This window comes from Pectinophora gossypiella, chromosome 7, assembly GCF_024362695.1.
Source record: "Pectinophora gossypiella chromosome 7, ilPecGoss1.1, whole genome shotgun sequence".
In the NCBI taxonomy this organism is placed as follows: Eukaryota; Metazoa; Arthropoda; class Insecta; order Lepidoptera; family Gelechiidae; genus Pectinophora; species Pectinophora gossypiella.
This window is the reverse complement of record NC_065410.1, coordinates 12,762,816-12,784,408: the sequence shown is the minus strand read 5'-3', so window position 1 is coordinate 12,784,408 and position 21,593 is coordinate 12,762,816. Positions and strand designations below refer to the sequence as shown.

Genomic DNA, 21,593 nt, shown 5'->3' with positions numbered 1-21,593 from the left:
AAATCTCTTTTTATTGTAAAGACAGAAAAGGTTTAGCAATTATTTTCAATTTAGAATTGATTACTAATCTAGAAAACGTCATAATATATACTATAAAACAAGTTGCTACAGACAAATTTCAAATAGGCTTGTGTTATTTTTACTTGTGTTCCTTTTACAATTCTATACATTTATCTTTCTATTTATCCATACCCGGCTGAAGGGAAAGATGTGTAATAATAAAATGTACGTCTGTCGAAACTCACCCTAACCCTCGCTTCAGTGAGGTTCGTCCACATGGCGATCTCTTCCCGGGTAGACATATCCGGGTACCGGTTCCTAGCGAACGTCGCCTCTAACTCCTGGAGTTGTTGGCTCGTGAAGTGCGTGCGCTGTCTCCGCTGCCGCTTGTTCTTCTTGTCCCCCTTGTCGTCCATGGAAGGCTCGTCAGGGCCCACTCCTGGGGTGGTCGACTCGGTCTTGATCGTCGGTTCCGAGTTTAGCGCCCGATCTGTGGGAGAAGAGAATTTGTATTAGTTTTATGAAGTAGTTTTTATTACTATAAATATTTTTTATGACTATATATTTTAATGGCAATCTTTCGGTCATTTAGTGGCAGTTGCAAATACCTAAGTAATTTATTTACAAACAATGCTTGTGTAAAAAGTTGAGAGAGCGATGTCTTAAAAGAATTCGGAATTGTAACAAATTTTAACCTTTAGCGAACTTTCGTTCGAATTAAGTACTCATCATCCTCCTACCCTTACCTAGCCTAGCCTAGTCTAAGTGGGGTCGACGTAATATGTATCCTTCTTCCATTCGTCTCTGTCAGTCGTCATCTCAGTACTCGCACCTGTCACACACTTATACTTCACACAATCCATCCACACTTTCTTTGTGAATTTTATTTATTTTACAAAAGTGTTTTCTTTCAAATTACTAACTTAACCTATAGAAATATTAACCTGGGTAACAAAAGGATGCCTAATATGAACCTAATCACGGTCTAAAAACAAATACTTTAGTGTCGACTAAAAAAAAGTAGTTGCCATAAAATAAAAAAGAAATAAAAGCATTGAATCATGGCCGCCAGTAGCAGCGCGCAAAGCCGCGGATTAGTGCGCACCTAATACTTTTACGACGACGCTGTAAATTCGTCGTACTCAATGAGACGACGTCACTATATGTTATTTATATGTTATTTATGCTTTGATAATTATATCCATTTTTGGGCCACGTAGTTTTGTAAAGAGTAATAGTGTAATTTGTGAGGTATCAGCTTGAGGACTGTTGGTAAGAAAGAAGCTCAGAAAATTAATGCCCAAATCATTTTAAAACCGAATGAATGAAGATGAAAAATCCATATTGTATTTCTATGCGGATATCTGAAGAGTTACTTAAATAGCAGCTGATAAAAAAATCGTACCTTCACAAAAAAAAGATGGTTTCTTGAATAATTAAGAGAGAACTCATCTCCATTTTCTTTTGAACTCAATTTGTAGACACCTTATACAAAATGTTTGTATCAGAAACTGAAAAACATGTTTGAAAATAATTTCATTTCAGTATGATTATTTTTTATTTTTTACAGTAAAACTACTAACTCAGGCTGTCATTTCAACAGTTATATCAACAAAAAATATTTAGATTTCGAACAAATCAGCAAAACAGAGTACCAGGGTAACATAGCTGAAGGGGGACATCGATACGACGTGTTATTACATCAATTCGTTACTGATAACGACTGCAATCGAGCCGCGTATTGGGCGCATTACAATACCTCAATTTGAATGGAGAATGCGAGTTCGTTTTGAATTAATTTGTAATTTTATGTTGGTCTATAAGGAGGTTCCTAGAGAATGCTTTTATCCTGGTACTTTTTATTGATAATCTGTAAATCTCAATGTAAGACGGTAATCTACATATTAAACTAATAAAATCTGTAGCTTCGGTTTTGACCTAACCTAAGCTTTTAAAGAAAAACAAGAAAATTAGGAAGGCAGATTATCTATACGTATTTAATATCATTTTTTGTCGCGTACCTACTGTATAAGTCAAATTAGGTAATTGTATTACAATATTAGATATAAATTAGATTAAATGATTAAACAACATTGTTATAATTACAACAAATCCTTTGTTACTAAGAGAAAATAAACATCTCATCGTAAAAACAAGTCTATAAACCGAATCACGTTTTTTATGATTTTCGTGTATAATGTAACATGTGTCATTTATGGGGCTATCTCGAGATATGATATAGCATCGATAATAGCGCATTATCGGGACATAGTGTTTTCATTTGTAATTTTATTTATTACACTTCGGATTAAAGGACGCTATTTATTGCAGGCTATAGTTATCTTGATTGAACACTTATTAAAATTATATTGTTACGTCAGAAATTTTATTATTGGATTCTCCCATAAATCTTAGATATTGCGCATAATTAACCTATTGTTTATTAAAATAATATAAAGAGAACGAGACGCAAAGTATATTTAATACTATTATATTTAATTATATTATATACTATTGAAAAAGAGCACACTAATTGATAGGTGTACAGGGGGACACACCACATCAAATCAATTCGTATAAAAAAGTAAAATTGCTATTTGACGTTTGTTAGCATTGCGCACTTACTTTTATATTTATGTGCAAATGTTAAATAGCAATATTGCTTTTTAAATGAAGTGATTCGATGTCGCCTTTCTAACCCCCCTGATACAATATTTTCACTTCGTTCACTCGTGGCATGTCCAATGCTGCAAACACACCTTCCCGTAATGTTTATAATTACTTATCTTTAATCAGAACTATTTACATGTACATTCATGAAGTGTAGTGCTCCTATCATCCTATTTTCCGTATGTTATTATATTATATTACAGCCTCCGTGGTCTAACAACCCCGTGGTCTAGAGGTTAGAGCGTCAGGCTGGCGATCTGGAGGTCCGGGTTCGTTTGCCGATGGGGACATTGTCGAAATCTCTTTGTGAGACTGCCTTTGTTTGATAAGGACTTTTCAGGCTTGAATCACCTGATTGTCCGAAAAAATAAGATGATTCCGTGCTTCGGTCCCGGCTATTAGCCGTAAAAACACCTCCACCAACCCGCCGAGCAGCGTGGTGGAGTATGCTCCATACCCCCTCCGGTTGATTTAGGGGAGGCCTGTGCCCAGCAGTGGGACGTATAGTATAGGCTGCTATAGGATTTTTTAGCCTTCCTCCGTATGATAAGTATAAGGTAATTTTTCGTCACTGAACAGTTGAAAGTAAAAGTAGCTCAGTTTGAAAATTTATAAATGTAAAAAATTAACTTTAAAGAAATGCAGCAGCAGGATACGCCGGTGGCCCACCTTGCTCTGTGATTAAGCACAGGAATTCAAAATTGACACAAAATTGTTCACAAAAACATTTGTTTGCAACCTAAAAAGTCGGTCAGTTATTAAAGCCATCAATCTGTAAGCTTACAACCTCATTGGTGTATAATGAACAAGGTGGGATTACGTTCTCGGGCAGACCTGGACGCTACCGGCGATACCGTATCTGATACTGAGTATCACAGATATCATGTATCAATACTCGGCGATACGGAGCGATATCGCACCTTTGAACGGCCGCGCACACCGCCACCCATCCATCATACGCGCGAACCTTTGCGCGCGCCCGACACCGGCAAATAGCCTGGTTAACACATGTTCCCATATCGCTACACCGCCACTTCACCACCACTCGTGATAACAACGTTTCCTTTAATGTATTTACTTATTTACTCACAAGTTATATAATAAGTCATTCGAGTACTGTTATCAAAGTAAATACGGTACGCTAAATAGGACAGCTTCCACATTTGAAATCTTTTACAATTCGAATTATTATTTTTTACGCATGATTCGTAGTATATACCATATTGCTTATCATGCTGGATATGACGTACTTCGTATCGATTTTAGGTCTACCGTGATGGTTATCTTAAAACACATATCAAAAGAGGATGAAGGTTTATTTTCTGCCAATTTATCGCTCTGCCTACCTCAATAGGGATTATTCACGAGAGATTACAGAAACATGTATTTTCGACTTTTTTTAAATAAGTCTTTGTCACGATTCTTTACAGCCAGTAATAAAGTCTGTTAAAGATAAGTTTTGTAAAGGTGTACCTGTGTAGATAAACAAACATACGTAGAAATCACTTAATTAAACTGATAAGCGTTATCTTGCACACGTTGCTCCGTGTTAATTAATGCATTTTCTTTTAAACATTTTTTTTCTTTACCTTGAGCTAGTCTTCAAAAATATTTTCATTTTGACGTTTCGTAAAAAGTATCTAGATTGTGACTGGTGCACCAGCATGTTGCCAACCTTATTTCGCATATTCTTTTTAGTCTTATTTCAAATCTTAAGTTTTTAAAATGGCCAGTATTAGTTAAAGAAAATTTTCAACCTAAAGCACTGTTCACACCGTATGAATACGCCACAACCGCCGGACCGCACGCGTCCTAGGCGCGTGTTTGTGAAAGCATTAGAATAACGCGACGCGTATTTGCTATAGATTTCCCGCGCTTACTACGTTTGCTTTCAGTTTTAAGTTTGTCACTTTGTGTGGTCCATTCATGTGCGCTGATTTTTTTATTATTAAGTACTTTCCTGATTTTATGACAAGTCGGTCATACACAGAAAGCTGTATTTTGTTATGGATCGGATATGGTTAAAATTATAATACCATTATAATAACGCAATAATAAGTATTATAATACTAGAGTGAGAGGTCATAAGCTAAGTATATATTTGGTTTCAATACAATTTACATCACATTTACTCACAAAAACTACTTACCAACCTGAACAAGAAGTTAAGTACAGGAATTCGCAGCCTTATTCATTCGGTCTCATAACGAGTTTTACACTGAGTAACTAATAATATTTGTTTACGTTTGGGTCAATTCTATTAACATGAATTAAACATAAAAAGGAGAGTACTCACTGTCGTCGGTATGTTTGCGGTCGCGGCGCGGGCGCGGCGGCGCGTACAGCGACTGCTCGACGCCGGAGCCGCCCGACGCCAGGGACGAGTGCCCGCTGTCCCGGAACTCGCCCGTTTCTGCCCACACTGTTCGTAAGCAATACAAATATTTAATACTTATTCCTATGTCATCATGGGCGGATCCAGAGTCATGGGGGTCATGATGCGACAAGTTAGGTTATGGATGGCCACTGCAATTTTATCTAATTCTCTATGGAGTTAGGTTGTCTGCGACCTGGTATGTCCCCGTCCCCCCTGACATACAAACTGGATCCGCTCCTGTATGTCATGTCATGTAATAGATCACAATAAAAATATTATTATTTTGTAATAACACATTCCAGTTAAAGAACCCAGTTCGGTTAAAATATTTTTGTCATCCGAGGAACTTGTATTATATAAGAACAGAATAAGTCTGTCGGGGAAGCTCTTATCATGTACACACAAATTAATACACACAAATACATACACACGAATTAATTGGTCAATCAACTTGACTTGGAAACGATGCGGTTGCATGCACATGTAAAGCCAATAATATAGGTATTATAAGGATGGACACCTACATCAGAACTAGTTTTAACCGAAATCGATTAAAAGAGACTGATGAGGACATAGAATTAGATCCAAGTGAAACATAAAATCGCAGACATTCGTAAAGAACGAAATCACATTTCAAGTGTCATCTAGTAACATTGTTGGAACTAATGTTTTTAGGTTAATTAAATTATTGAAATTAATTCAAGTCACGCACTCGTGTAAACGTTTACGTTCCCATAAATTCAATTAACGTCCTAATAGGAACATTATTTAAGGCGGAGATCTTGACAAAGTAATGTATTCGTTGAGCGACTATGACGCCCCGTCGCTTACGGTAATTAAGTGTCCCCGAACACTTGTTAACAAATTAGTCACTGGAGACACGGGCGGTGTGAGCGTACCCTTATTTATAGCTCAGACATATGCACGCTACACATGTAAAAGATTTCTACTCGTAAGGGTTTTTTATACGTAGCTTTATTAATAATTTACGTCGTTAACATCTGTATGTCAATATTAAAAAAAAAGCAACGAAAAATACATAAAGTAAATTCCTTAACAATATTCTGATACCTAATATCCCTGCTTACTTTACAATTTATTTTTCTCTCTAAACGTCATATTAATGTCGTAATTTTAACCGGTTTAATGCATTATATAGCAAGATAGACAATTCATCACATCAATAATTTAAGAGCCACGCTCTTTTCGGTGTAGCATTCTCTATGCTACTTTTAGGGGGAAAATAGGGCAGTGGTTTTTTGGCCTTCCGCCCGATAAAATCTTATAATTATGTAAGATTGTTAGATTTTTGTTTGATTATTATTGATTTATATTATTTTGATTTTTTTATGTGAGATTATGTTTGATTATTGGTAAGATTTTACAAAGTTTTGTGCCTATTTTTTTGGCATTATTTATGTATCATTGTGTACAATAAAGAGTTTTTTAATTAAAATGGTAAGTATTTTAATAAAATTTACGAATGGCGTATAAGATAAGAAAAAACGGTCAGTCAGAAAACTGTTAAGGTGTACGAATAACTTATCTTCCTATTTTTTTTTAATATTTTTTTTTTGTTATTTATTCTGCTAACGTGCGATTGGTCACTCGACCATAAGCAGTTATGTTATTTTGCCAGTGGGATGCTAGGCATGCCTTTCCAGTGTCAGGTTGCCTTCATTTTGTTTCTCACTGCTGAAGTTTGTCCCAGATATGTTGCCTTTTTAAGCGTCTCAGCGGCAGTGGTTTACTTAAGGCCGATGCAAGCCTGTTTTCATGGTGGACAATCCTTTTTTTATAAGGCTCGATAATATGCTCTGCTTCCTCTTTAACAGTGGTCATTTGTAAATAGTCATGAATTTCGTTAATTCTAGTAAACCATGCGCATTTGTCAAGGTTTTGAAAGTGTTATTTTGGAATCTCTGGTCGATTTCTAGGTTGCTGTTTTTGGCAAAACCCCAGATCTGTATGCCATATGTCCAAATTAGCTTGAGCACTGCTTTGTATATCAGTATCTTGTTGTTGACCGAAAGCTTCGATTTCTGCCTGTTCATAATTAAAGTAAAAAGAATGCAATGTCGTTTTGCGACTGTGAATCTCTATTCATGATTTTTCGTCGTTGTTTATGTAAAGTCTGGTTGACAGTGAAATCCTGTTGTTTTGGGAAAAGTCACGATCCCGCAATTCGTTGTCGGGAATGTTGATAATTACAATAAAAACGGTCCCGAGCAAGTGGGGGATGTCCCGGCTTTTTAATTTCTTTTCTCTTATTTATGTACTTAGCTAAAAATAATTGCGCTGCGAGTTCCTTGTTTTCCGAAAGTGAGGAATATTTTAGATGAGTTGTAAATGAACGGCTCGACCAGTAGCATAGAGGTATTTGAAAGTCGATGGTGTTCGCGTATCTCTACAGCAATAATCACGAGATTATGTAAGTAAAGCAAATGTTTTATAATTTCAAATATGAAGTTTCAAGTTCTGGCATGAAATAAGGAATAAACTGAACGGGAACTCTCCCACCAGCGGCTGAGCTAGGTTTACCTCACCCCCCCTCGGTCTTACTTTAGTCTTCAATCGTTTGAGCATCAGACTCACACACACAGATGTGTGTGTACGATAACGTCAATGTGTAGTGTCTGTGTAAAGCGAGGTTTCATTTTTGTATAAAATAAGAATATAATTTTAAAATTCATCAAGCTGACGTGTCGTACTTAGACATTGACGGATGTAATAAGTACTTTTAAAAATCACTTGAAACAGTGTTGAAATATCGGGAGTCTCATATCCCTGATTCACGCGGTAAGAACCCGGTATTATGTGTTTTAATTATGAAATAAATAAATCTGAATCTAACTGGAGTACCATTTAAAATCACAAGGAGACGCACGTTTTAAATCACAGCGAGTACAAGAGAGGACGGAGGGACATCTTGTTTTTCTTTGTCAAACAAAACATGCACGTGCTGAGGTACCAAGTTCGAGTACCAGTTACAAAGCAAACTTCATTATCTCTGCATTCTTTTTAAAACGAATTTCAGGCGAATAAACTTTGATTACAAATATACGTTGATGATAAAGACGAGCTTTGTTTTTGTTTGTAGAGTTTTTGTATGGTCTGGAATAGAAATAAAATGTTTAGAATGTAGGTACTTTACTAAATAAATAAGGTATCTCGAACTTATCTTATGACTTGTCGAATCGTAGTAGAATGACAGATATAGCGTTCGATAGCAGCGTTAGTTTAATAATCTTCTATCACAGTAATTTAAATGTATTTTTATCTCAAGATATGGCAAAAATAACTGTTGTTTTCAGACTTGTGGTTTATTCTACTACGTAGACATTACGGTTTTAATTAGAATTACACGTGTAAGTATGTAAACTTAAAGGTACACAGTTTAATTACATCCACTTTCATCTAATCCAAAGATTTGACATGTTACTATAGTAACATATTTATTCATCAATGGATTTGACAAAACGAAACACAACACCAGGGGGGTTAAAAAGGCCACATCAAAGTAATTCATCTAAAAAAGCAATTTTGCTATTTGACATTTGTTTGCATTGCGCACTTACTTTAATATGCGCAAGTGTTAAATTGCAATATTGGTTTTTAGGTGTATTTACTTCGATGTGGCCTTTTTATCTCCCAGTTAAAATTAATTTTATTCTGAATAAAGAAAGTGACTAAGACGAGAGATGAAAACAAAAATTTTACAAAAAAAAAACAAAGTTGTCAGTTTTTGTCTACAATAAAGTACAAAAACATTGACAACAATTACACGCAAGAGGTTTAAATGAAATAATAGTGTGTCACGTTATCTGTAGAAACGTCGGGTGGTACAAACGGACAAACTGACTCGTTCAAATACATGTGTTTGTCTGATACAGCGTGATAATGATAACGATAACAGTTTAGTTTTACGGCATCGTAAACTGTATTGTGATGGGATCGCGCCTGCGCGCTGCGCTCGATACTAGAGTTCGAGGAACGTTCAGTCTGGAGTTGCCTTAAGAACATTATTACATACACAAAAAGAGCCTATATACGTCCCATTGCTGGGCACAGACCTCCTCTCAATCAACCGGATGGAGTATGGAGCATACTCCACCACGTTAGTGTACTGCAGCTCGGTGGCACTGTTTTACGGTTAACAGCCGGGACCAACACCTTAACGTGCTCTGCGAAGCAAGGAATCTTCTTACTTCATCAGGTGAAGAAAATTATTAAGAATCATTAAAAGTAAAGCTTATTTTTATTCGTTTAAAAGGATACTTTTTCTAATATTCTGATAAGAAAGTAGGTACAGGGCGCGAACAATTTTGAATATTTAATGACGCTTATATCGTCTTATGTTTTGCCAGTCCCCTTCAAAGGGTTCTAAGTCGTCTTTCTGCCTTTTGGGCCTGCCTATTCGGGTAAGGAATTGTGTAAAAAGGAGAAGGGAGGTCTTTATTCAGTAGTGAGACACAATAGCTTAGAAAGAGAAGAAGTATCGTCTTATGATAGTGTATAAGTAAGAAGACGAAAACAGAGTTTCTTTTTTATCCAATTTACTACATCACTGCAGCCGACTGCCCCTCACTAGTCTATACTAGAAGGTATGTATCATTTTATTGCTATCCTCATGCCGTTTACAACTAATTATACTAACTATACTTAGTAATTGTCAAACAACACTATCCGGCAAATGAGAGATATCATACACACGAGGGGCACGAAGCCCAAGTATTATAGGGTACTTAAATTATATTTTTATGTGATTGTTAACGCCTCCGTGGTCTAGTGGTTAGAGCGTTAGGCTCACGATCTGGAGGTCCAGGTTCGATTCCCGATGGGGACATTGTCGAAATCACTTTGTGAGACTGTACTTTGTTTGGTAAGGACTTTTCAGACTTGAATCACCTCATTGTCTGAAAAAGTAAGATGATTCCGTGCTTCGGAGGGCACGTTAAGCCGTTGGTCACGGCTATTACCCGTAAAAACACCTCCACCAACTCGCAGTGGAGCAGCGTGGTGGAGTATGCTCCATACCCCCTCCGGTTGATTGAGGGGAGGCCTGTGCCCAGCAGTGGGACGTATTAGGCTGTTTATGTTATGTTTCATATGATTGTTAAACTATGCTAGCTACCCCCTTCATACGGTACTCAACATCAGATGACATCTTTATACTATGTCGGACGGTTTTGCGTTTAAAATATATTTTGCTACTATGTATATCAAAGTCTCTCTTCGTTCAAATTCACGTGACACAGTTCTTAAAGAACTAGATTACAATGTTTTCCTACCAATAAACATGCCATACGCAACATTCGCAGCAGAATCACACGAACATGGTATAAATAATCAAAGAGCAAGATATAAATTTTGAAGGTTTAAAAAGGTGTAAAAAGAACATAAACAGAGAATTTTGTATTTACATACAGACAGATAGTCGCCGGCAAATATAGATAAGTGGTGTAATTTACGACGTCTGCGTCGCTGAGGTGACAAACAGTTTTATTTCAGCTTTAATTTACAACACACATAGGTACCTAGGTGCTTTATTAAAGGTACTATTAAAATACAATACAAAAGTATGTATTTCATAATAAGTTTTTTACAAAACTTTATTGGAGTTTCCTTTTAAGCTACAAAAGGCCTGTGTCCGGAAACCTCCGCTCTTCCCAAATGTCTTGCATGTACCTATGTATGAAATATGAGATTTTAATACACGTATAGTTTGTGTATGAGTGTAGGTGTGTGAGGATGTGTGCGAAAGGTTTATGTTTATGTTTATGTTAGTGGGCTCTGTTTTCCGCATTTAGACTCTAAGATGGCCCATTATGCGTGAAATTGTTGACTACGTAAGCCAACCTATCTCCTTCCAGAAGCTCAGAAGCCTCCTGGGGTTTTCACAGGCTTCGCGGAGCGACCCCATTCCTTTGAGGATTTTAACCCGTTGTGCTGACACTCCCGTGCATTCCAGGATTACATGGGGGGCAGTTTCTTCTGCATCCAGACAGCCTCTGCAAAGCGGGCTGTCCGTTATCCCTAAGTTAAATAGGTGCTTGTTGAGTGGACAGTGACCCGTAATACTGCCCACTACTATTCGAAGGTCATTGCGGTTTAAACGAAGCAGTCGGCGAGTGAAGCTCTTGGATATCATAGGCATGATATCCTTCGACTGTCTGCATGTGGGCAACTGTGCCCATCTGTCGTTGTGTAGTTGCTGGGTATGGTCCCGTACCCACGAGCGTAACTGACTGAAGGGTATCGGCAGGATTGGTTCGGGTCCATATACCCTGGTGTCTGATCCTCTCCTTGCCAGTTCGTCGGCGGCATCATTACCCAGCGATCCACTGTGCCCTTTAATCCACTGCAGGGTAACCTTGTTGGTTAAAGCCATCTTCTGCAGTTCTCTGTGGCACTCGTATATTAGCCCTGAGGTTAAGTTGTCACTATTTAGGGCTTGTAAGACAGCTGCGCTGTCTGAGAGGATTCTGATGTCATAACCCTTGACCTTTCTCTTCCTCACTGTGCTGGCGGCTTGAATTATGGCTACACATTCACATTGAAAAATGGAACTGTATTTTCCCAGAGCCACTGATTTTTGAATGTTTAAGTCGAGTGAGAAAACTCCGGCACCCGTCCCTGAGGACATTTTGGAACCATCTGTGTAGATGCGGAGTTCCCTGATGCCGGATTGATCTCGCTCTGTTTCCTGCAGACTTATCACATAGTTTCTTTCTGTAATCTGCGTTTGTGGGATACTGTCACATGGGGCGAGTAAAAGTTTTTGATGTTGTATTGCCCTGTCTAGAATTTTGGTATGTGGGCCTATGCCATTTGTATTCCATATCCCGGTGTTGCGAAGTCTCATCGCTGCCATCGTGGCTTCCTGTTTGACGATCAGGTCCAGGGGTGGCAAGCTCAGAATTACTTCTAGTGCTGCAGTAGGTGTAGTTCTCATGCAGCCGGTGATAGCAGAGCAGGCCAATCTCTGGAACTGCTGTAGCTTTGTAATGGTTGTGCTGAGCTCGGTCCTGGGCCACCAAACGAAATGTGTGCGAAAGGATGTGAGGGTGTAATGATAGTGCACTAGTGATGCGTTAAGTGATACACTAATGATAGGGGTCATAATATGTTAGTGCACAAAATTCAAAATATGTTCAAAAATGTTGTCCTTGGTAATTTTGTTGTTTTAAATGTCCAAAAAATGTTTTTTTTTTTAAACAAAAAAATGACCATCTTTCACGTCAAAACTATGTTGAGGAGCGGAGGTTTCCGAACACAGTTTGTATTGCGCAGTATGCCTTTACGGGTTTTTTTATGCGTTATAGTTATAAGTACATTAGTCATTTACATACATGAGATAAATGCATTTCCGATTTCTACACTGCAACACTACAACACTACGGTCATTTTGACAGGGGTATCGTTTAATTTTAAAAGACCCACGATACCACCTGGGGTATCGTCAGGGGTATCGTGGGTCCGAAATGTTAATTTTTAAAGCGTTTTTATAAGATCATCCAAAGTGAGAATGGCTAGAAGTTTTATTATGACGAGTTACAACTGTCTTGTGAGACAGAACAGAATCGATCGGCCTAATCTCGGATACATCACAATGCTAATGTAGGTACCTATAGTGAAATGCCGTTTCCGAGAATGTTCCCAAAGTGGGAATATTCCCGTTGTAAAAAACTCTTTAATAGTAAGGACACTGGCTGCTTTTCTTTTTCAAATTGTTCTTTATTGTACTCTGGTCTTATCTGCCTAAAGGGTAATAAAGCTCTTTTTACGTACGGTCACGAGCATTAATATGTGTACACTTTGGTACCATGTCACATTAACTTTTTTGACAAATTGAACTGTAAGTCTCACTAAATGTCAAATATGTTAGTGCGACAGAGTCCTAAAGTGGGTACATTATATTGCTCATGACTGTACACTGCTAATGAACGTCACAAGACTGTGTTCTGTACTACAAATCTAACTCGTACAGTCATGAGCGATATAATGTACCTACCCACATTAGGACTCTGTCGCACTCACATATTTGACATTTAGTGAGACTTACAGTTCAATTTGTCAAAAAAGTTAATGTGACATGGTACCAAAGTGTACACATACATACTAATGCTCGTGACCGTACCACGCATTGAAGATATTGAAAAATTGTGTTATTGCAATATAATCACTAATTGTACTGAACTAGACGTTCTGTTTAATATTTCCATTAGTATTTGTATCATCTTAAAAATTATAGTTGAAAAATTTTTGAAATGCATTTTCGCAGATATACGACCTAACCTGTATTGCGCTGGTTTTACCTTCGCGGGTTGGAGGGTCAGACAGGCAGTCGCTTCTGTAAAAAAATCTGACCTGTCAAATATTCAGGTTAGTTAAACGGACCCTGTGAAAAACTTCATAATGCCAGGAAAATGATGATCATCTCAAAAATATTTTTTTTTGCAAATTTATTGCAAATATTGATCAGTTTTCCATCCAGAGCAATCTTTTTTAACCTTTGCATTTGGATTACCAAGAGCTTATGAAAACGTTAAATGAAACATTTACTCCTACAAATCCAGCCATTAATTATACAACAACAAAATCATTATAAAACTTTACAACAGCGGTCATCGTACTTACGCTTTAAAAACCGAAGTATAATCCTTTATAATACCCCCAATAAGTGTATGTCAACACAAAATGCTAAGCAAATCCTCTATGATGTACTCTCCCGTTAATATCTATTATGTTGTCAGACTGCCAATAAACCTAATTTTGTTGCCAATGGACTATTAATTATAATTGCTCTGACTATAGGTCTAGTCTAGTCAAAACAAATGGTTAGATCTTAATGCTTGCGAAACTGTAAATGCCACGCCGACCACTATAATGTTGTAAATGTATAAATATGCTCTTTGTAATACTATAAATTAATAAAGAAGTGCTGTAAGTACTTTTTTTGACTTGACTTGCCGCAGATGGTATTAACTACTTGCCGGACAAATGGGGACCGCTGGGGGCTCTCAACCGGTACAAAATTTAGACAACAGGTCTGAGGGTGCCCAGTAGGACGCGAACCTCGGCTCAGGGCGTCTGTAAGAGTGTATGTTTGTAAGAATTAAATTAATCGGTCCTAATTGGTCGATAGCGCTGAGCGCGGGAAATCGTCGACCACGCCGGCGTGGGCTCCTGAAGTGTATGTTGTCGCGAGCTGATTGGCCGCCTCTATGAGGTTGTCAGGATCGTTTATCTATGATCGTTCAGGATATTTTTCAGTAACGTCCCTAAGCGAGATGTATTCGGAAGCCGCAACTACCAGGGTATTTGGGTGATGCGGGGCAGAATCGAAAAAACAATTCGTATTCGACTATACATTCGTCCTGAATCTTTCGTACGTACGTCACCTCATGCATGTACGTACACGTACATGTACGTCTAGACTTGAAAAAAAAATGTCAGCGAAGGTTTTTAAATACTTACAAGGTGTTAGTGACACCGTAACGAAAACTTTGCGGGGTGATTCACACCATGATTTTGAGCTGATATCAAGTGAAATTTCCCGTCGCAATAGTATTGAACTGAAAATAATTAAAAAAAACACTAAAATTTTCATGAATTTTCCGACAGGAAAATCCACTTGGTATCAATTCAGAATCAAAGTCTGAATCATCCCCTCAGTATTCATTACGATGTCACTAATACCCTGTATATTGTATGAAATAATAATAAAAGCCATCGTGGTTTAGATATGGACATAATTCTTTCATGGGTTATCGGTTAGTTATTTGAACTAACATCGATACTTTTATGTGAAATGGGTATGTAAATTGAACGATTCTTACTTGTTAAGCATTGACAATTTGACACAGGCATTTACCAAATCGATTTTCTTATTTATTACAGTATATAATGGTCAAGATATATTGACCAAATCTTATTGTGGTTTGATTTTACTACATGTAACTTGAGCTACTTGGTTATGGTAAGTACCATCAATGCATCACAGATTCCAAAAATAAAATTAAAGTTAATACACATCATACCTGGGTATTCATGCCAAGTTTCTGAATCTTTGCTGATGTATACATATTTATAGACGTGGCCGTGAATGCAAATTATAGTCACAAAACAAACGAAAGATATCAATGCGGATAATGACGTGGGTAGCTGTGATATCTTCTAGGGAAAAAATAAGATTTTTTTTAATAAATCTTAGGTGTATCGTATATTATATTATATCATATTCATCCACTCCTCGTTAGCTATGTTTCATTACCATGCACTAGGGAGCGAACCTAATTTACCCGGACACGAATCATAGAAACCACGTGATTTTGATTGTATATGATCCAAACAAATTCAAACTCTTATAGACAAAGTTAATACATACATAAACTCACGCCTATTTCCGATCGAGGTAAGCAGAGACTATGGAATTCCATTTGCTTCGATCCTGACACACTTATCTTGCTTCCTCTACATTCATCAATCGTTTCATTCACGCACGCCGGTTCGGAGACAAAGTTAATATAAATACAGATATCCAATAGGTATCACAGCTGAAATCAGGGCGCAAATTGTGTAACGTTTTGAACACCTAAGGTAAGGTAAGGTAGGTAAGGTTTCCGAGTGAAAGTAAACAAAACTTCTAAGACAGCGACCGCGACGCGACGGGGAGGTATTGATTCGGTTGAACGTGTTTATATTAAGAACTTAAACCTTTTTTTGACGTGACTTATTGTAGATTTGCCGCAAATGGCATTAACTACTGGGACGGACAAATGGGGAGCGCTGAGGACTCTCACCTGGTACAAAATTTAAGACAACAGGCCTGAGGGTGCCCAGTTGGGCGCGAATCTAGGCTCAGAGTGTCGTATGGAAGGATTATATTTGAAAGAATGAATCGATTCTAGTCAGCCGATAATTATGTAGCGCTGTAAGAGGGAAATCGTCGACCACGCCGGCAGGGACGACGGCCTGAAATGTTTGGTGTCGCATGCTGGTTGGCCGCCTGTATGGCTAGGCTATCGTCAGGATTGTAGATTGTAAAACTGATCTTTATCATCAATGCAATGCAAGCAATGACTTTTCTCGATATTTACAAATACGTGTTTAATATTTCTACTATATCGTGCCATCTGGAATATACTATAGAGTATAAGGAACGTACATAACTAAGTAATCCGTGGTGCAACCACAATCAAACATAATGTTTTGTACCGTTGACACATTTTAGCAATACCATAAAATAAGGAATAACATCCAACAGGAGTCCTAGTATGGCTTTGAAATAGACTTCTCTGGGCGCCATCCCACTTGCGTCAGACAGAGTACTGCGGGGCGGAAGGCAAGAGGGAAACCACTGCCCTATTTTTCCATAAAAAAGTAGCATGGAAAATGCTGCACCGACAAAAGCGTGGCTCTTAAATTGATGATGATGAAGGAATAACATAACATAACAAATACTTTAAATAATAATAATTAGTTTTTATAATTACACGCACGTTAAGCCGTTGGTCCCGGCTATTAGCCGTAAAAACACCTCCACCAACCCGCATTGGAGCAGCGTGGTGGAGTATGCTCCATACCCCCTCCGGTTGATTGAGGGGAGGCCTGTGCCCAGCAGTGGGACGTATATAGGCTGTTTATGTATGTACGTAATTTTTATAATACTTGAATAATACTACGTATAGAACTGCAACTCTCCGCTCCCCACCAGGTGTGGGTACTTAATTTATCTTGCGATGGATGTACCTCTGACTATTCCAATTGGGATATAGTCGTGAACTTATGTTATGTTATGCTTTTTAAACTTCAAAATCAAATAATAATATACTTTATGGCACAAAGCTCTTAACCTAAAACATTAACTAAACTTTGTGTGTAGAAATATAAGTACCTTTTTTATTTATATTCCAAATTAGTTTTATAGATACAAACTAGCTGAATTGTTTATATGAAATATACCTAAATAGTAACTTTGCTTATCTAATGTTCCTGCTTAAACTAACTACTATAATTACCACACAAATCCAGAGCAAGCTACCTGCAAAGCCGGCTAATGCTAATTAAGTAATTACAATTAAACTGTAGCACTGGTATGACGATTGTAATACAACTGTAATACTCTGTAATTCAGAGCATAGGATGCCATTGTAATCTAATGAAATCAAGTGTTAATCCGACCACCTCGTGGATACTGTAATCCGATAACTGACGGAGGGCGAGTGCTTCCGGTATGTGCTCTAGTGAGGTGGTCGCCGGATGTGACGTCACGGGTGTTGGTCATCTCTGGTTTAGATAAAAACATGATTGTTTTAAAACAGGTGCTTGTAACAGTCTCGTGTTGACTTAAGTTTAACCGGATCAATGGTAGAGCTGTGTTATCGTAGAAATGATTCAGAAATATGTACTCGTCTACTTATGAATCAGTTGAGAAAATTAAGTAAATTATCTTCTCACATTGAATTCGTAACACAAACAACCGTGTTCTAATTATAAAAATGAGAGGAAGCAAATTCAAAAGTATAAGGCATTTAAAGAGGCAGTTTAAAACATAAGTACCGAAGTATTTTTATCAAATTACTAAGTAAATAAGTAAAATGAAATGTAGGACATTCGCGAATTGCAAGGTTGTGGCTTAAATTCAAATGAAAACCTGTCTTGAGATTCATCAATTTATGAATAGTGACATGCGAAACGCAGGCACACTGTTATACTCAGTGCAGTGTAGGTATTTGTCATGAATTAATTTGATTACAAGTGATAACAGCAGCTACCGAGCAGTATCTCCAGCCAATCGCGTCGCTACTCACAAATTATCACTCAAATTAATGGTGTGTGAGTTATAAATGGCCGCCGGATTAGGGCCGATCCATTTTATTCCTATTTTACCTACCGTGAAGAACCTTCATTGAAAACGTACACAAATTCACGGGAGCATCCGCTAATTTTCCCTCACCCCTCCCTTTCTAACTCATAATAGCTACATAAGCCTGTTTCAGTCTAACGACCCTTTTCTCAAGCGCGATTCATCATCGTTTCGCGGTTTGCTGGTTTTCCATTCACATCGGTATTGGCTGCTAAAAAAGTACTGCGACTGACGTTGGATTTGTTTACTCGACTATACGTACCTGTGATATCTACTGCCTGATAAAATTATACAAATTGCAGTTTTTATAGATATCTTTGTTTTATAATGTCTGTTAACTTTCCGATTCCGATTAGAGATAACAGTTATGAACTCCCGATTGCCAGTAGGTAGTGTATACTATACTAAAATGTAAATTGGGCAACATTTGAAGTGGGTAAACATCCTCAATTAGTATTCCAAATAGCCGCCGACATACCGCGGTACATAAACGTAAGGAGTGGACCGCCGCGCCGGCACGGAGCGGGCATAACTCCCGTGCTCGCCGACACACCCCAACTTCAGTCTTAAAACGTCCACCACAGACGCCAAAGTTGTCTACTGACATAACAAGACGTCGTCCCAGACGCGGTTTCTATTTCACCCAAGCAATAACCGTCTTACCGCTCTTGTAAGTAGGTTCAAAATGATGAACTCTCCTACTCCGGGCGTCGAGTACGGGACTTTGAGGCTTATGGTAATTGTAATAAAGCGGAGTGCAGCAGTTATGGGACGTGAGAGGTTCTAGACCAAATCCCGAGTAAGCTGTAACTTCCTTTTGGATTTTCGGAAGCCATTTATCAGTCTGATGTGGGCGTCTGGAAATTTTTCATGTTTCGTTATTGTAGCGCGGCGTGACACGCACGCAGGATCCCTTGTTTATACCGCACAATCGGTCTCAAGGTCGATGCTTTCACTCTCTGCATAAACGGGACTCACGCTCTCCTTACAACAGTTTCCAGACTCTTGTCCTCGTTATTTATTACTGCTATTTATTTAGACCACGAGCCTTACGCTGCTCATTTCGTCCCCTTAGGCATATTCAGGCGAAAATTTTACTACATCTTCGAAATTAAATTGCTACGAATCGTTACATCATAAAAACCCGGCTATTAAATCATCGATGACAACAATTTTATTATAATCTAGACTAGATAAATTAGTGTTTATGGGCAGCGAGAGGGCTGTAGGCGATCCCCGGGGGCACATTAGCCAGATGAATCTGCACTAACCCTTCCGGCCGCAAGCAAATTATACACCACCTGAGACTAGTAAAAATTCCCTCAAAATTATCATCCACAGAGGGGAGACTCTGAGAGATTTAATTATACGAAACAACGTTATGACGTCTTTACGATATGTTGAGATTTACGAGCAGATGTAAAAAGGGCTATTAAGGTGTTTTCTTTTTATTTTCTCCATGTCATGTAATACAGAGTTAGTACGTAAAATTTTAACCTCATGTTCCCAAGTGTCTTGGCTAATAAAACGTAAAAACACATTCACGTATCTTGAGCCGGCTTAGTCAGATTGATCAGGAAAAATACGAGTCCCATACCCATATACCTGAGGATTATATTTTGTCACGATCTTCTTTCAGGATCACAATCAACAAACAAATGACTATAACATCAGTTTTACTCACGCACGTTAACAACAAAAAATTGACTCTTTGTAACAAAACAAACACGTAACCCAGACCAACGCCACCACAATATTAGCACAATATTAGAATAGATGTAAGAAAATAAGTTAGGGGACAAAATTGGCCACCAAAAGGCCATTCTGCGGCGGGATAAGGCGAGCCCCATATGGACACAAATTACTTTTCGGATTCGACTCATCCAGTGCGATGACAAGTGCTATGGGGTTGTGATTTGATACATGCGGTGCCAATCGTAATGACATAAACAAATGGTATCTTAAGGGTTTGTCTGGTCGGAAATATTTCTCCAAAGGGGCAGAAAGCGATGGATATGTTCGTGAATTACACTTTCAGTGTTCTTACGCTACATGGGGATCAGCCATAGAGCTAGAAAAACTATGTTATGCATCAAAAATATTTAAGTTCTAGAATGATTTTTAGATTTCTAATTTCTGTAGTAAACATGATAAAATATTTTTTAGGTTTGCAATTTGTATTTGTGTTGTACTTCTTACAAAAAGATACATTAAACGTTAAACCGTTACTGACCAGTGTCTTGTAGCTTTTGTAAAATTTTTGTTCGGAACAAGACAGTTGAACAATCATACTTATCGTCCAAAGGGTGTGATATCCCCTTCTTAATTTATCAGAATCCACGAAAACTAAACTTATGAGGAAATTGCAACGAAACTACGTACTATATCAAACCCAAACTAAAAGGCAAATAGTCTGACATATGCCCTTGCATTGCAACAGGGATTAGGGCCCGAAACGATGCCATTCTGTTCGTTTTCAATTTGCATAAATATTAGTGGGAGCTATACTGCTATAAATATATTAGTGGTGATACACATTTTATGGTGATTACGGAATTATAGTCGCGACCCGGTTGGGGGAAAACGCATTAAGGTAGCAATATTGTACCCTTGTCAGTTGGTTTATTAAATGATATTCGGTGTCACGTGAAGGTCATAAAGTGGGGCGATTTATTTTTGAAGGAAGAAACTCGGAATGTCAGAGTAAAATTGAGGAGATACATATCGACTTGCTTAAAATAGGTACAACGAGTTGCAATCCAAATGTTTTCTTTTTTCTTTTCTCCAATGTGGATTTCATTTTGGTCACAAATTACTATAACACATTCGCGTGACTCTCGTAGACATAAATAAAATAACGATGGTCCGTGGTCCAGTGGTTGAGCGTTAATCTCACGATCCGGAGGCCCCGGGTTCGAAACCCGGTGGGGAAATATCACAAAAAAATACTTTGTGATCCCTAGTTTGGTTAGAACATTACAGGCTGATCACCTGATTGTCCGAAAGTAAGATCATCCGTGCTTCGGCATGTTAAGCGGTTGGTCCCAGTTACTACTTACTTCTACTTCTTCTTTTTTTACTGATGTAAGTAAGTAGTCGTTACATGAGACATGTCAGGAGCCTTTGGCGGCTCAAAAATAACCCTGACACCAGGGTGGATGAGGTTGGTAATCCACCTCTCAACCCACACGAGAGAAGTAGTAGACATAAATGATAAAAGAAATTTCAATTTCATAATTTTGCTATTCACCGTATCGAGATATCCCTCGAGGCTGCTGCTTCGTCATTTACCGCACAACGCGTGTCATTAGAGAGCAGGCATCACCGTGCGATATTATTCCATAATAATGTGAAGTCATAATATTATAATTAAGAGACGTGCGTGTGTCATCCTTTGTCGGATATTGCACGTCACCCGTGCGCTGTCAGCCGCTATTTTACACGACACGCGAAATACGCCTTCACTTTATATTATGTTCTATTTACAGTATTTACCGAGTTGAATGAGAAGGGTGGAGCTGAAATACCCATCCTATGGGTTATAGGTATAAAGGTGAATAGCTGGAATTGCTTGAACTATTTGAAATTTAAGCTTCGATAATAATATATATTTTGTCATGATTGGTATGTAGACGATTAACTATATCTACGTTATGTACAGTCATGTTATGTACC

At 38.0% G+C, this 21,593-nt stretch overlaps 1 protein-coding gene across 2 annotated transcripts in view; it reads right to left on the bottom strand.

The window, feature by feature from the left end:
• Positions 1–21,593, bottom strand: part of LOC126368435 (pituitary homeobox homolog Ptx1) — a 65,351-nt gene that overhangs the window by 10,569 nt on the left and 33,189 nt on the right. For both annotated transcript variants that reach the window (XM_050012436.1, XM_050012437.1), the window contains exons 3-4: positions 4,967–5,092; positions 246–490 (exon numbers count right to left, since the gene is read on the bottom strand). In XM_050012436.1, coding sequence (XP_049868393.1) covers positions 246–490; positions 4,967–5,092 — 371 coding nt within the window. The remainder of the gene's footprint in view (positions 1–245; positions 491–4,966; positions 5,093–21,593) is intronic.